Here is a 17,221-nt window from a genome sequence, read left to right as displayed (position 1 = left end):
ATGTTGATGCAAGTTGAGAAAATCAGACTCACGGCAAGTTGTTATCTACAGGCTTGCTGCAAGTTGTTCAAACAATTTGCAGCATGGTTGTGGCTAACAAGTCCTGACAAGTTTGATAACAACTTGCAGCAAGTGGTTAAAATCAGGCTTGTTGCATCTTGATATTTGCCGTTTGCTATAGCAATTTGATAACAAGTTTATTTGATTTGTTCACAACGAGGTTCACAGTTTATAACAGGTTTGTTTATTGTTCGCTTCGGCCGTGGAAAGCAGTTTCCTCGATTATTTTATTGCGCTACACATGAATATTGTCAATGGAGATTTTTGTATTTTAAATCAAAAAGATTATTTTGCTTTATTTAGCCATACTGCTATTTCTAATAAATAAAATTAGATGACTTGAAATGGACAGCTGTAGAAAAATTCTTGCAAGTCGCAATAATTATAAATCTTATAAAAATTGAAATTTAGGAACAACTTACGTATACCACAGAATATCTAACAAAAGTAGAACTCTATACTATTTTTTCGTAAGTGTGATTCGTCATGATTCGTCACTTAGCAAGTACATTTTTTTGAGGCTGTCACTCCCTGCCAATGTCTAAAATCAGGGCATTTTTAGTACTGGCAGGGGGGTGACTACCTCAAATAAATGCACTTGCTAAGTGACGAATCATGACGAATCACACTTACGAAAAAAGTACAGGAGTTCTACTTCTGTTAGATATTCTGTGCGTATACTATCGTTACGTTTCTTTAATCTGACTGGATAAGCGCGTATGCACTCGCCATCAATCCTCGTTGCAATTGGATGAAATATTACAAAGATATCAAACACGTAATCAAGTTCGGTTGTTTTTGTCTCATTTTGGGTCAACAAAATTTCATGTTTTTTAACAAGTGCGAAGTGCGAACTAAAATCCTCGCTAAAATCAAATAAAGCGAAGAAGAAAGAAATCTCAAAAGAAAAAAGCTCAAAGCTGGTTTGATTTTTGAAAAAGTGGCAACGAAAATAGATGATTTAAAGCCTAACAAATGAAAATACATGAACGACTGAGTAAAATTCATCGACATCGTTGATATGAAATTATATGAAATTCGTTACTGAATTTCTTTTCAATTTCAAGAGAAATCTGTGACGAGGAAGACGCCTTATTGAAGCTTGTGTATGTACTATTGTAAAGAAAAATATTTTGTTTGTTTGTTTTGCTAAGTCAAAACTTATCTCACAAGTGTTAAAATGCTTGTTATTTCACGAAACATTAAAACCGAAGTCTCGGCCGAAGTATGGCAACCTCGATGGCTACCGTTTGGTGGATGTACGAAGCTTCATAAGGCGCTTTCCTCACTTTGCTTTTTTACAAATTGCATCAAGCCTGCAGTTCACAAATTGCATCAAGTCTGCAGTTCACAAATTGCATAAAGTCTGCAGTTCACAAATTGCATAAACTCTGCAGTTCACAAATTGCATCAAGTCAGCAGTTCACAAATTGCATCAAGTCTGCAGTTCACAACTTGCATCAAGTCTGCAGTTCACAAATTGCATCAAGTCTGCAGTTCACAACCTGCATCAAGTCTGCAGTTCACAACTTGCATCAAGTCTGCAGTTCACAACTTGCATCAAGTTTGCAGTTTACAAATTGCATCAAGTCTGCAGTTCACAACTTGCATCAAGTTTGCAGTTCACAAATTGCATCAACTCTGCAGTTCACAACTTGCATTAAATCTGTTAACAACTTGCAACAGACTTGATATTATCAAGCCGGAGCAAGCGATGCGAACGCATCCTGATATCGGCTTGATGATGGTAACTTGCATCAAGTCTGCAGCAGGCCTGCTACAACATGCGCGTTTCTGGCTGTGTAATGCTTGATTTTAATCAAATATAGTTGAGACAAGCTTTTTTTTAAATTCTGGTAAAAAGCATGGCTGTGCAATTTAAACCATGTACACTTAATACTAATAAAATAATTAACACTTATTTACTGTGAACAAAGGAAACATTATGTTTTGTGGACCCAAGAAATGTCGAGATCATAGCCAACACATAATTTTAAAACAGCTATTCCGTTGAATTTAAATAGTTGTCTCACAATGTCACTAAAGCCTTTTAATATTTGATATTCATTTACATGTAATACTGTAAAAAGGATAACATTCTCCCCAATCGGAAAAAAAGGGATTTGAAACTGTCTGATGATTATTTGCTTGTTTTCATTCTATTAAAGGCAGAATCATGATAGTAGTGTTTATTTAATTGTTTACTTCAATGGTAGTGATGTTTATTGTTAACAAATGTTCCAAATTAATAATATCTTCTGTGCAATACCCTTCTGACATTGTAGTTTCAACTTGAAGTTGGAAATAAAGCAATGCTTGAGTTGCAAAAATATTTCTGTTCATCAGCTCTAAATGCATGCATAATTGAACCTGAAGTTAAGGAACCTTCATAACTATAATGTCTTGACCATGCCTTATATTGCAGTACCTAATTTGCAGCAAATATACCATGTGTGTGCTATTAAATTTAGTGTTACCATAAGGGCCACTATGAAAACATTTAATGACCCTTTTTCATGTTATTTTTATATATATTAAAATTATTCCAAATTACTATTACATTACTTTTTGTATTTTTTTTCATAACAATGACTGTTCATTACTCCTTCTATCTGTACATACAAGCACACTGCATACAAATATTCTTGAAAAATTGTAAAACTGCATCTTTAGCTTCATTATCAATCTTTTTCATTATAATTGTTACTTTCAAAAAGCTCCCATATTTATTCTTTTAGCATTCTATAGGTTGGGAAAGTTCACATGATCATTTTGAAAATTGAAACTGTATTTAGTATTTCAATTCAACATTGAGTAATTACGTCCATTTGGCATGTTTCTTGTTCACAACGTTTAGATTATAAATGTGTCATAAGGACAACACAATATCGCATAGTAATGATTCTATACAAGTACAACAATCACAATTTATAGTGGACCACCTTAATAGATGGTGTTTGTGTATATCCGGGTCCCAATTAAACACCTCGCAAAAACGCCTCGAAAAAGTTGCAAAATTTCAAAACTTACCGGTGACTGATTCACATATACTTCCGGCCGCATATCAACAAAACCCATTTATCTTAATAATCTTTCAAATTGAGCAATTTTTTAATCGTTTTGGATAAATCAAGCAAAACCGGAAATGTAAATTTCCCTCACTCATTATAGATATGTACCGAAAATGGCACTCGCCCAAATGTTTTAGCACTCCCTGGCCAACGGCGTCAAAAACCTTCAATCCCCCTAATACTATTTTTGCTGAGATTTATGTCCTCACTTCGTGACCAGATTATGAACAACAAATATTGAGCGAGAAGAAATTTTGTTGATTTACGCTCTTTGACGCCAGTTCCAAAGGACAATTGCATGAAAGTACACATCATATACCATCCCCGTTCAGCGAATCCCATAAAGCATCCAGACTACTGCAGAGTCATTAACTACAAGCTTCGCTTCATCTATAATTTTACATTTGCTATAATGAAATTATCATTATATAATAATGTTAAGAATTTTTTTGTCGAGAGTTATGCTCTATAAAAGAGGTCATGTACAGACGTGCGTACGTGTAGCTTGGATTAGATAAGTCATTTAAAAAGCAAAATCGTTACCGAAAATGAGAAATATAGTGGATGTGACTACAAGTCGAACAAGTTATAAGATAATATTCTTGTATGTTTGCATGGTGACAGTCAATAAGCATAGACTATTGAAGGGAATAGTAGCTATATGCAATGTGTAATTTAGCTTGTAGGTACACCACGTACGTATTTAATACTGCAAAGCTTTTAAACACGACTGCATGTATAATTGGCATATAGGTAAAGACTGATTGACTGATGGCAGTCATTTTTTTGACATAATACGAAAAAAAAGAGATTTACACCTATAATTTAAAAAAGCAATGAATCGTTAGCTTACCGTCATAGAAGCACATGTCTGAGTGCATACGCATTCTCTCCTGGAGATATTCTTTTTCTGCCGTGCACCCAGGGGAATTATTCTCTCCTCGACGTTCATTTAAATATCGTTGAGTTTCATTGTCAGATCGTTGACTCTCAGTAAAATAGCGTTCCATTTCATCCAAGTTTTCCATACTGTCATTCACACATCTCTTTTCCCAGTCATTCACGTCTTCTTTCAGTTGTTTTAATTGCTCGTCACAAATGGGAATATCTTCATCGCAATTGATCAGATTTCCACCAAAGTAAATCAAGATCGTTAAAGCAAACAACATTTTGGTTGAAACAAACCTCATTTCCATTATTTCTGTTTATTTTGCCAGATGATTAGATCTAAACAAATGAATAGAATAGAAAAATTGACGGTTGACAAATGACAGCTGCAATACTCGCAAAAACACTATTATACTCGCCATCACAGTCGCAGTTAGATTCCTCCTTTTAAAAAAATCAATAATTCCCCCCTCACCCCCCCCCTTTAGCGATGCAGATTATTTTTAGTAAATAATCTCTGAGCCTGCGGCAGAAGAACGCGACATCGAAGTTGCAATTGGTCATCGTTTGTTACATGACAAGCCTGGTCTGGCGTACGAAAAAAAACAATATGAAACACTATAGCGCTATCGCTTTGATTCAAAAATTTGATCCAAAAATTAGTTTTCATTTTTGACCATTTATTTACGTATATCTACAGAAAAATTAACTAATGTATACCATTAAACTATTTTTTGAAGGTACTTCTTATACATGAAGGAAGATTTATTTGAACACAATCATTCGCAATTACACACATTTAGCCGCGTTAAGATTTAGTCAAGATTTCGTGTTCCAAATACAACGATAATTAATGAAAAATTTGCGGAAATAGAAAAATTCATATCGCTTCTGGCGAGATCTATACAGTCGAGACAATGAATGGAAATCTTGGCTTCAGGACATGGCACTGTACATGTTATATAAACATTTAGGTTATAAGCATTCATGTTGCATTTTTGGCAGGTAATTTTTCTTCAACCCTCTTTAGATGGGTCCGTCAATCATGAGCCATCTAAACCTGTGTAAACTTATATCCAAACTTATATCCGTAACAACTCAATATATTGTTGACTTGTCAACAGCTAAGGTTTCACTAATAACTTTTAGAAAACTACCAGAAGCAAAAAATCTCAAAGCGATGGGGATTTCCTCTTCTGGCTCAAGTACGTGACTTCTCTTTGTTTCGCAATCTTAACTTCACGAAGCTGGTCAGTTGTGATATAATTAACTACATTTTTTCCAAACCTGCATGTATCTTGTTCTCAACGAAAGTTAACCTACCAATACATGAGAAGTGTCAAATTAACCTTTACAGTGCGCACGGGCGGATCTAGGATTTTTCGCACGTTAGTCAAAATATCGGATGTAAAAACGGGGAGGTGGTTCAATTGCCGTCCCCCCCCCGGAATAATGACATTTCAAAAATTATTAACTTATCATCTGAACGCGAAATTTATACAAAAATTATACGCGAAAAGTACGCATTAAAAATGTTAACGTTTAAATGTTTACTGAGCCTTCAGTTTTAATAGCAGAAACACGTGAGCCGAAATAACAGGCAATAATAGGAAATTACACCCATGGGCATGGAATAAAAACATGAATGCGGTCAATTTGTAAGAGTGACTGAATAATATTCATAACTGTTACAGCATAAGCTAGTATTGCTCCAAGCTATGCTACATGCCAAATATAATATGTGCTTAATGCCGCTTACACTTTACAGTAAATATCGCAGTTGGGCAATATTGTTGATAATGCGCTATAATTCATAATTGCCATATTGGTTTGGTGGGTAATCATGATTACGTTGTACTTTTTGACATAAACATGGATTACATGATTTTACAAATATCTAAATCTTCTTTACGCGCCTAGATCTAGTATTATGCATATAGGCTGTTTGTTAGACGTAAATTCATACAGTAAATCGTGGTTGATACTTGATACAAATAAACAATACAATAATCGACCTTATGACCGAACGACGACGGGCGAATGCAAATATATGCTAATACAGAACCACGCTCAAATATACAGTTAACATAGCAAATTATAGGACTAATAGTTTATACGAACTTATAGGAGTATTGTTTATATGAACATCGACATGAATCTTTACCTTATCTCAGTAGATTTCTCATGTTGACGAGCACACGAGGTAACGGAATTATCCATATTACTTGACAAGACGGCAACTGAAAGCTATTCGACATATTCGCTATTTGTAGCGTGAACTTCCTAACAAAGATCTGTATTGGGCCTTGTAGGAACCTCAAATCATTGCGATGAAATGCCATTTTGTAAAAATAAATATACGAATCCGTATAAATGGCGAGATCGAGCAGTAGAATCCAACAGATTTTTAAAAATATCCGCTGTCAAACATCCAGAAATTTTTCAATATTCCTTATTTACTGAAAAGGATATATTTTTCCTTTAAGTCAAATAAAGCAAACCAATAAGAAATCAATATTTTTCTTTCACCAGCCAATGGGAAAGCTTAAATTTGGCGAATGAGTCAGACCCCCGCAAAGATAAGGCAAGCCAATGAAGAATCAGTATTAGCCCTCCACCAGCCAATCGGAAACGCTTAAATTGCACAGATGAGTCAGACCCCCGCAAAGATGAGTCAAACTCATTCTAAGCCAATCAAATGCCTAGAATCAGAAGTCGATGAGGCAAAATTCAAGCGGGTATCCGCCATTATGACTCATTTGCCGAGGGCTCAAAAGTCAGTGACCGGCAACTGCATGAAGCTTAATAATTTCTAACTGGACTGTTAATTTATCGAATGACTATTTTCGCTGACTGAAGTTTAAATATTTCGACCTGGACTTGTGTATTTTTTGACTTAGTCGCGTGACTCATCTGACAACCCCTAAATCCGCCCCTGCAGTGCGGACCGCGAGAAATATGGCGCGACTCGCGAGTAGCGGGTGTACGAGCTTAGCTTTACCGGCTTTTAAATACCAAGTGTATTTTGGAGATGTGCGTGCAGTTAAACCTTTACTTAGCCGCTTTCCTAAGAGTAAAAGCGCTTGAATAATATTTGTTTTTGTAAAACGGTTCATCGGAAAAAATTCAGACGAAATGTTGGATACTATATAGGCGCTCGTAATCTTTAACCATTCTGCAGCATGCAGAAACACAATCAAACCTCGACACTTTTTTGCAAAGCACCAGGATTTGAACGCGTGTAAGTTACGTATGCATCACTATGCATAAATTAGGCTTCGAGAAATGTAGCTGCGTGCATAGTGATGCATACGTAACTTACACAATTGAATAAGTCCATGAAGCTACATATCTTGATTTTTTATGCTTTTTAAAATATCCTTGAAACGATGCTTTCTATTTGCTGGTGCAGCGAGAGAGCAAGCTAGGCAGCACTGAGCACTCCTAATCTATACATCAGGGGTCGGTTGTATCATAGACAATCTAAAAGACAGGGACTGGAAACGCTGTGATAAAAGCAGCGATGCTGGCGTGCAATCCGTGATGCGCCCAAATCACGTAGCAATTATCTGTTGCCCTGACAACCTGCCCTAATTTTGACCAAAATAATCACAAACCTGTTTTATATTTTTTGCCTTTTGGCATTTTTTAAATTTCTATTTACATTGAAAATTTACATTTACTGCAAATAGATATTTTCCTTCAAGGTATGTATGATTTAATATTTTTTTCCCTAGTTTATAGTAATCAAATCTTAACTTTTATCGGAACCTTTACATCAAAATGGCACACGAAAAAAAATCCGCGAGAGTGTACATATGTTTCGAACCCTGAAGCTTGAAAATTACCCGATCCCTTATCAGTCATATCAGAAATTTATCGTTTTAAATGCACTGTGAGTGCATTTAGCGCATCAACATAGCTATGCGATTCGCCAATTTGGTAAAATAAAGGCCTTTTGCATCAACCGGAAATGGCTATTTCTGTTTCCCCTACTCCGAACCCTAGAACTCTAGTTTAAATAAAGTTCAGGCTTCTTAATTTACATCTTTTGAACAAAAATAGACCCTTGGGTGCACTTAACCGAATTTTAAGCATATAATTATTGGGTCAAACAGAACTAAAAACACCCTTTGAGTGCTTGCGTATTGTTTTTGACGGCAAAAATATCGCCATTGTTGTTGTCAAAGTTTGTACTTACTTCGAACCCTGTAACTACAGTTTTAGTACACTTCAGGCTTTGTCATTTACATATTTTTAATAAAGATAAACATGTGGATGCACTTAACCGATTTTTAAACCTATATTGGGTCAAACAAAGCCAAAAACCTCTTTGAATTCTTGCGTAATATTTTTGACTGTAAAAACTGAGTCGCCATTGTTTTTGTCAAAGTTTCCACTCATTTCGAACCCTGTAACTATAGTTTTAATACACTTCAGGCTTTGTAATTTATATCTTTTGAACAAATATAAATCTGTGGATGCACTTATCCGGTTTTTAAACCTATATTGGGTCAAACAGAGCCGAAAAACCTCCTTTGAATGCTTGCGTAATGTTTTTGACATTAAAATTGAGTCGCCATTGCATGATGTCGCTGCTGTCCGCATCACGGATTACGCGTGAAAAAACAACAGCGTTTCCAGTCCCTGTCTTTTGGATTGTCTATGGTTGTATAAAACTATATCTATATCACACTTTGCATACTTAAATCCAAAGTAACTCAGAAATACATGACTCTGATTCAGACTGATTGGCTCATTTTATACAACTGGCCCCAGGAGGGAAAATCTCGATTTTACTTTGCGCGTTGCATTGTGGTACCTCTTATACATTCTTTCTTGAAGAGATTCTTAGCGTTCCAAACGTGAGAAATGTAATTTTGGAATTGGTGAAAATAATGATTATAGTCTATCGATCCTTCGCAAAAACACGTAGAAATTTTGACAAACCAAGCGATTAAACTTGTGAAAGCCCCAACAATTTCTATTCGTTGGCCCGCTGAGATATAACAACTTATAAGCGAATTTTGTCAAACGTCTTCTATCAAACCAGGTTATAATGTATACGTAGTATCGAAATGTTCGTCAAAACGAAGCAATGATGCTTAATTCACACGTACTCTTACGAAAAGCATGGGCCAAATGAGATGACATGTTTCCTCTAGCCACGCAGCTATTCGCGTAACGACACAATAAATTGTTACATGGTAACATGGAGTAGTCGAATTACAAAGTTTCAAATCAATATTACAAATCAATACCCCCTTTCATACCTACATTCATACATATATTCAACAATATCTAAATCCAAAGCCGATAAGAAAATAGACATTACAATAGATAAATTTTACTCCAAAGTGTTTATATAGATCAGCGAACAAACTACGCCATAAGTTAATGGCGACCAAACTAGAAAACACTGGGGGACGAGATTGGCAACACGAACACTGACATCATGCTTTCAGGCAGCATTTCTGTCCATGGGTAACCTAGTTATAAATAACCATGCATTGAAGCAACAGCCCTCTCCCCGTTTTTTTGGTCATGTGAGTGCGTGCTTGATGTTAATAAAACAGTCTCCGCGCGCACAACGGCTTGGCAGAGCAAACAAAAGCATTTTGTATCTTATTTGAAAAAAAAATCAAATTTTTAGCTTATTTATTGCTAAGCTATGGTCTTTGAGCGATAAAGCGCTTTAACAAGAACTTGCTTGAGGGTTATTTCTCTTGATTGCGTAATTAAAACATCAGACCTCAAGAGGCAGAGTGGTAAACCATACTAAAAATTCGTGGTTTATTTAAAAACGACAGCCTGCAGCGAAGCTTGCTTCTTCAATGCAGCAATGAAGTTAATCGGAATTCAAAGGCATAAATCCATGTTGAAAAGTAGGGGAAACACCTCTGTTTGCATAGATTAGGTAATGCATATGATAATGTTTGGACTTTTGGGTTCACAATTGTGAATACCATTTCTTATTTTTTGTATTTAATATACCCAAGATAAGACATTATGGTACTAGAAATACATGCATGCAGCAACCCCTCGCCATTTCAAACGAAGCAAAATATTTCCTGAGCTAGCCAGACCTAACCTTCAATATTATGAAATGTCCTAAATGTAAAGCCGATAGCTGATGTTTCAAATTTTTCGGAAACAAATACAGTAGTAGTGAAGTGAAATCACCCGTTTTTCTGCTGCTTTCCGTTGCATTAAGTTATAGACTTTCACAGTTTAGGTGAGAGTTAATACTCCATTATAGCTAAACCTTCAAAACATCAAAACAGCACAAATAATATAAATAACCAAGCAGTGAACGTCGAATGTTGTTTTTCGATTATTAAATTCATGCAGTAATTGCAGTCGACTCTATAAACCTTTAAAGTGATATTTGTTATATTAAAACTCCAAAATACACTTTTAAGAACTCTTTTTGAAGTTAAAACGATGATGTAAAGCCTTAAATAGTCGGTCACGTCTTCGCAAAACCCTGCGCAAAACCGAGCAAAACGACAAACTGTACCAAGCTCATAAAATGTATTCGTACAACAAACACGAAAGAAACTTCGAAATAAACAAAATAGACTCCTACCATTTCAAGGATTATAAACCAGTTGTTCCTTTTCACCGCTAATTCTTCCGGTTCTGATAATATTTTAAACTCTTCCCAGTGTTTTATCTATTATTTAATTCCACATTTCATATTGTGTTTTCGAAACATTTTTTAAAAAAAATAGTTTGCAAAATGACAGTTAAATTGCTGACGTTTTTCACTGAAACAAGAACGTTTAGTCTTATCCAATCAGCAAGTTGCTAATTACCAGTCGTCACTCGTTCAAATTTTGCGCGTGCGCACAAGTACCATGACCATTGAACGTCCATGACATTTGGGGGCCTTTTTGGATTCCGCTATGTTTTCCCGGGTTCCGGGTGTAATTCCTAATCTCCGGGCGGAATTAGTACCCTCGCACGGTGCTCCGCACCGGCTTGGGGATAAAAAAGTGGGGGCGGACAATTACATATTCGTCCCCTTCTAAGCTCTTGATTCAGATTGTATATTAAAAGTGTTAGAGACTTTATGTTCGTGTTTTGTTTACAAATAAACGCACTTGCCGACCATATAAAATGAACTCGAAATTTCAATATTAAAATTTCTTGTTAATTGTATAGTTAGCGCGTGCTTCTAATTGTCAACAAAACTTTCACATAGTCTCAGTTTATATTAACAATACTAACCCGCTGTGGGTTTTTACAACTGGATGATTTCTCATACTTTTTTTTCTCTTATTTCAAACGTGAATGACTTGAGACGAAAGGTTCGAGCTTAGTACAGTATATTGCTTTGCATACAGTATCATTAAAAAGCATTTGTGTTCGAGTGTTGGCGGTTAAAACTTTGATTTTTTGTCTCTCTATAGTGTGTTTTAGCCAGTTTATTTAGCAAGTTCAGTTAACGAGACAAGGTTTCGGATAAAAATTGCGGACTGGTGCAAACTCTTTTCATCTAATTGGTTTACCGCAGAATCTGACCGGACGCTGCGTGAACGTGCACGTGTACGCCACAAGGCAATCAGCAAGCAGCCAATTAGCAACGTTTGCTACCGGAAACAGTACAGCTTAACCAATAGGGGCTCACCTTCATGACATGTTGTTAACATTGTGCCATTATCAAACATATCCGACGCATATCTAAAGCTCAAAAGGGTAACTTATGTTAAACACTTTCTAAGTGTTTTCAACCCATCTTCGCGATTTTTTCCACCAATTTCCTGATTTTCATAAAAAAATAAAATAAGTAAAAAAATCATGTAAATATATTTTTATTCCGGGGACTGACTAATATCCATATAAAGAACATCAGGGTTCTACCATACTCACCTTTGAACTTTTTACCTTCTTTCATATAGTTAATAAAACATTGTGTTGAATGTATTTTTAAATGTAAATGATTGTATGTAAATAGACATTGGTTCTGGGAGATGGAGTGCTCCCAAAGGTCACCCTCTACCCCATATAGACTCGCATAAATCTATACATGCATTCTTGTCTATACCTAATGACCTTCATAGGGATCCATGACTCCTTTGGCCATTTAAGATTCCTATCTGGGGAGCTATGACATCTTTTGAGTGAAGTCCAATACTGGGGAGCAGCTGCTAAACCCCTGAGGACGTCCAGCATTGGGATATACGACCCCTTAGGACATCAGAGTCCTGGCCAGGACTACATAATTAACTAGAATAAACTACATGCAAAAAGCTGTAACGAGTCTATAAGGGGTTATTTGCAATATATTTAGAGCACTTGTACCTCACAACATCTTCTCCCACAACTATTGCGTGTTTAGTGTCTGTCTCGGTTGGTCCTTTAATAATTTATAGCGATAGCGTTGTGTCCATCCGAATTGAAGCGTTGACTGAAGTTTTGCATACCAATTTTTGCTAAATTATGTTTGAATGGAGCAATTGCATTTTATTTCGGTTTAATCGTGAAAACATTTCTATTTTTCACTTTCCGTTTGAATATTTCGCACGTAGCTACGTTTTCGTTTTACATAAACAAAATACTTGTGATATTATTAAAAGTGGCTAAATGTAAATGTAAATTGGTGAAGAGTCTTGCAGAAGAAAAGTGCATGAAGTGTACTTGTGATATTATTAAAAACAGCTAAATGTAAATGTAAATTAGTGAAGTCTTCCAGAAGAAAAGTGCATGAAGTGTAAGAAACACAAAAGTTTCGTTGTTCCCGAATAGACATTTCTCAAAAGGAGAATTGCATTGCAAGAAAATTTGCACCATGTAAAAACAGGGCCTTGTATAGGCTTAATTTCAAATAACTTCACGCACAACTCTGACGCCAGTGAGGTAGAGGAAATTGTGTTTCAGTTTAACTTGTTTGTAGCTAATATTCTATAAGGATACCTAGGATCTGTGAAACCCAATTAAACTCTGTCGTTTAATTTAAATATCAGGCAAATTTTCTGATCAGGAATATGTGTAGTGAATTTATATCAGGTTTACATAAAGTATTATTGTAATTTTACTTAGAAACCAGGCCTAGTATTATGTAGTTATAAATTGGAAGCCATTTTGTAATTTTTGTTAGTGTTAAGTAAAGCCTACTTAAGAAAGGTTGTTTGTCGCTTACTTACTCTACTTATAACAATATGTCACCCTTGGTAAGAAAAAATCGCGCGGTTCAGGACATATATTTCGTAATGCACTATATTTTCAGATGAAGAATATTTCTATCGCCAATTCTCTACAGTTTGGATATTCAACAGCTCTTCTGAAATTTTCGGATGAAGCGTTTTATAAAAACAGAATACTTGTGAGATTATTCAAGCGTATTTCTTCTTAGGAGAGCGGCTAAGTATAGACTTAAAGACAAGTAACTCCTCTAACTCAGAATACACCTGGGGCCGGTTGTTCAAAGCTACACGGCCAAAAAATGATCAAGTTGTTGCATCAGGGGTGAACAATGTTGTGCTGCAACCCATAAACAGTATTGTTAACAATGTTGTTGAACCTTGTTGAATCATTAGTGTTGATGCAATGTTGTTGTAACAAGTTGTAACAACATTGTTAAAAATACTGTTTGCAGGGTGCAGAACAACATTGTTCACTCCTGTTTTTAACAACTTGCATCAACCTGATGATTTTTACGCGTGTAGGTGAGAGCTTAACCCTGGGTTGAAACTAACGCTCTTTTGCGTTTATATGCTTCTGCACTGGGGTTTGTTTCAAGACTTTACAAAATAAGACTTCTATTCATCCACAAAATATTTATGAAAAAACATGTTCAACTTCATAAACAAGGGATTAAAAAAATTGATCTGAAAACTTGAGTTAACCCCGGTTAAGCTAACCGGCTTTTGAACAACCGGCCCCTGGCGTTTAAATGCTCTGTTTGGTTGCCGAAGTATCTGGTTTAAATTTCATGAATTTCGATAAAAGGTTGATGTGCTTCTTAGTAGAGTTATATATATATAGTACTGTCCAGCCGGAAATAACACTGCGGTTGCGGCTCGGTCAGGGTTTGGCTGCAGTCGACCGACAGAAACTGCAGACGACCGCAGGGAAGAAATACCTCGCAGTTGCCGTTCGCTTCCGAACGAAATGTTGAACAGCTGAGAAGAACAAAACAATAACCAAATCTATCAGACCGAGTTAGGCCAAGTTTTAACTTCCATCTCGCAACGATTCGACCTCGGTCTGACTTCGGTTCAGTCGCGATCAGAGCGAAGTTTGACCTAGGTTAACGGCGGTTTTTGCTGGGCTAAATCAGATGCATTCGTCTAAATGGCAAGCTATTTCAAAGCGTACATTTGAAATAGCTCTCTTTGCCGACTAATCCTTATCAGTTTAAACATCGTATTATTCTCTTCAGTTCGACACACCTGTCAAGCAATTCAGTCTTATGTAGCCAAAGCGATATAACATTGAATAATTTTATGTTGTCATTATTAAACAAAACAAAGTTACTTCCATGCTTCCCCCCAAATTGTAGCGGTTGTTCAAGCAATACTGTAAATATACTAAATATCATCCATGCAACACAAACGTTCTTTCTATCGAGCAATAAGAAATATTATATATTATTATATATTAGGCTAAATGCATTGAATTCGTTTGAATGGAAAGCTATTTCAGAGCGTATTTCAAAAGTTCAACTGTTTTGAAACCACTTATCTATTGGTTAACATACGTTCGTTCAAAAGACCGAAGTCTGAAAGTTTCAGCCTAAACTGGTACTCGTCAATATATATACGATCCAGATGCGAGCATATATTGTTTTTATTTGGAAGGGCGAATACAGTACATAGGTTAACCTTTCCTTTGTTGTTGAATGAATCGAATGAGACGTATACTTTTAACTTTCCTCGTAAAACTTCTGGAATATCACCGCAATACGACTCAAACACGTGCAAGGTATATTACGGGGAATAAATTGTGCTTCAACAAGTATTACTGAATGTATATGTTTATAATCAAGCAAACGAAGCCCTCGTATCTTGATAATTTTATGATGTTTTCTAAAGTATTCTCAAAACAATATATTCAATATATAAATGCATTTCTATTACTTAAAAACGCAATGAAATATCCATCATAAAATATACATGCATGGACTAAATCGACTTGGCACAAAAAAAAATTAATTCGTTAGCTATTTAAAAATAGCAGTGCCTTCCGTTTTAAAGAAACTTAAAAAGTTAGCTTACAAAAATTTTTAAAATATCCTACCTCAGCTTGTATGGTGTTGCTTTCTGTGATAGCTATATAGAGTTTCCCTTCGTCTCCCAAATTTCGATGTCTGCATGTTATGGATGTATACAAAAGGCGTATTCTAAAATACTGAAGGATATACGTGCAATTATATTTCATTAACTCCGCTTAATTAGACACTTCTTAAGAGTAAAAAGGCTTGAATGATTGTAATAAAGATTTTAATAAAATTTTTCTTCGGAAACACACTTGAACTATAAAGAAACATAATTTCAAACGTTTTCACCGCCAGCAAGCAAACACGAATGCTTTTCCATAATACTGCATGTAAAGCAACATAAAAGCAAAAAAACATGTCGTGAAAGTGATTTACGTTAGAAATAAAAGCAAAACAAGAATTAGAAATTAAAGATATTAAAAACAAGTTTGGAAAGAAACTTACGAGCAGTTTTCACCTGTCGTAATAACAATAATTATTCCTCTTATGGAAGCGGCGCCTCATTTCCTTTAATCAATAAGCTTATATTCCATATGCAGTCAACGAATACAATTGTGATGATTAATGAAAACCCACAACGGGTTAACATTGGTAATATATACCGAGGCTATACTACAATGATCATTATAAATTGACTAGAATGCATTAGGCCAGTTTCAAACGTCGAACTTTTCATGTACCGAACCTAATGCAAATGAAGTAAAGGCTTTGTTGAAGTTCATTTGCATTCGATTTGGCACATGAAACGTTCGATGTCTAAAACTGGCCTTAGTTCTGGAATTTCAAAAGATTGATAATTTTATCGGAGATCGTATGCATGTCAAACTGTTTTGTTTATGGCATGAAATTTTAATCGTCGATCAAGCATCCATCAAAGTCTCTCCTCGTTTTTGGTCTTTTTTACCGCCAATTACTGTTGGTAATCAATCCCTGTTCCCATAGGAACGGTGCTAGACACGAGTTCTGAAAAGGTTTTTTGGGATATACGACAAAACAAAACAAAAAAAAACTCTAGATTTGTTGTTTGATAGATATATGCAATTTAGGCGACGCTTAATTCAGTTCCCTGTTCAAAATGTCAGTTTATATAACTAATTCACTAAACGGTATCTAACCATCTTATTGAAGGCTAAAATTTTGTCACAAACACTCCCTTAGTATTCAACACAGGAGCTCTGACTGTGTCAAAGTTTCGATTAAAATATTCTGCAGGAAAATTGAAAGCGTCTGCTACAATAAATTTGTAGCTTATAATTTAACAGTGCTAAATATATTTGGATTGAGGCTGTGAGCGATACTGGATTTTTAACGTAATGTCTTTTTGAACTATAATGCTTATGGATATCAGATAATAATGGAACTGATTAACGGCCGAAATGAATATTTTAGCAGTTTGCTATAGAAAGCCTAATCTGCGCTGTAATAACCAAGTTTCAAAGTAAAATGTCACATTTATCTCGTTTTAAGGTCCAAACATACTGGACGCGATTTGGCAACGCAGCAATTTTTGAAAGTTTTTCATTTTCCGAAAACAAATAAAATTTAAACTATCATTATATTCTTGTAGATTACTTAACGATAAATACATTTTGACTACTCTGGTGTCCGTAGATTCCAACTTTTGCCTCGAGAAATAATTTATGTGCCTGCTTGTGAAAACTGAAAATTAGCGTTGCGTTGCAAAATCGCGTACGGTCTAGCTGTGTCGACATTTAGTCATAGCAATAATAATAAGCGAAACAGACGCACGCCATGTTCTGAATTTTATGTCATATGAGATAAGAATTGTATGAAAAAATTGAATAGATTTTTCGCTATACACAGGGTGTATAAAAAAACGTAATCCAACTTCAACAGGATATTGTAGGTGAAATTTTTACACATTATAAGAGATCAGGTTACTATCGAATGACAATGTCTTTATATGTCTTTTTATATGCCTATATCTAAACACAATAAATTATAGCCTTGCGTAACA

At 35.5% G+C, this 17,221-nt stretch overlaps 1 protein-coding gene across 1 annotated transcript in view; it reads right to left on the bottom strand.

The window, feature by feature from the left end:
* Positions 1-15,336, bottom strand: part of LOC114539698 (low-density lipoprotein receptor-related protein 4-like) — a 35,745-nt gene extending 20,409 nt beyond the window's left edge. Inside the window, exons 1-2 of the mRNA XM_028560313.1 lie at positions 15,264-15,336; positions 3,985-4,358 (exon numbers count right to left, since the gene is read on the bottom strand). Of these exons, the coding sequence (XP_028416114.1) occupies positions 3,985-4,327 (343 nt within the window). The 5' untranslated portion in view covers positions 4,328-4,358; positions 15,264-15,336. The remainder of the gene's footprint in view (positions 1-3,984; positions 4,359-15,263) is intronic.
* Between the last annotated feature and the right edge of the window lie 1,885 nt (positions 15,337-17,221).

The sequence above is a fragment of the Dendronephthya gigantea genome, unplaced genomic scaffold (genome assembly GCF_004324835.1).
Source record: "Dendronephthya gigantea isolate DGI-Jeju-01 unplaced genomic scaffold, DenGig_1.0 000213F, whole genome shotgun sequence".
Taxonomy (NCBI): domain Eukaryota; kingdom Metazoa; phylum Cnidaria; class Anthozoa; order Malacalcyonacea; family Nephtheidae; genus Dendronephthya; species Dendronephthya gigantea.
The sequence above is the reverse complement of the archived record's forward strand: the minus strand, read 5'-3'. Positions and strand labels throughout refer to the sequence as shown.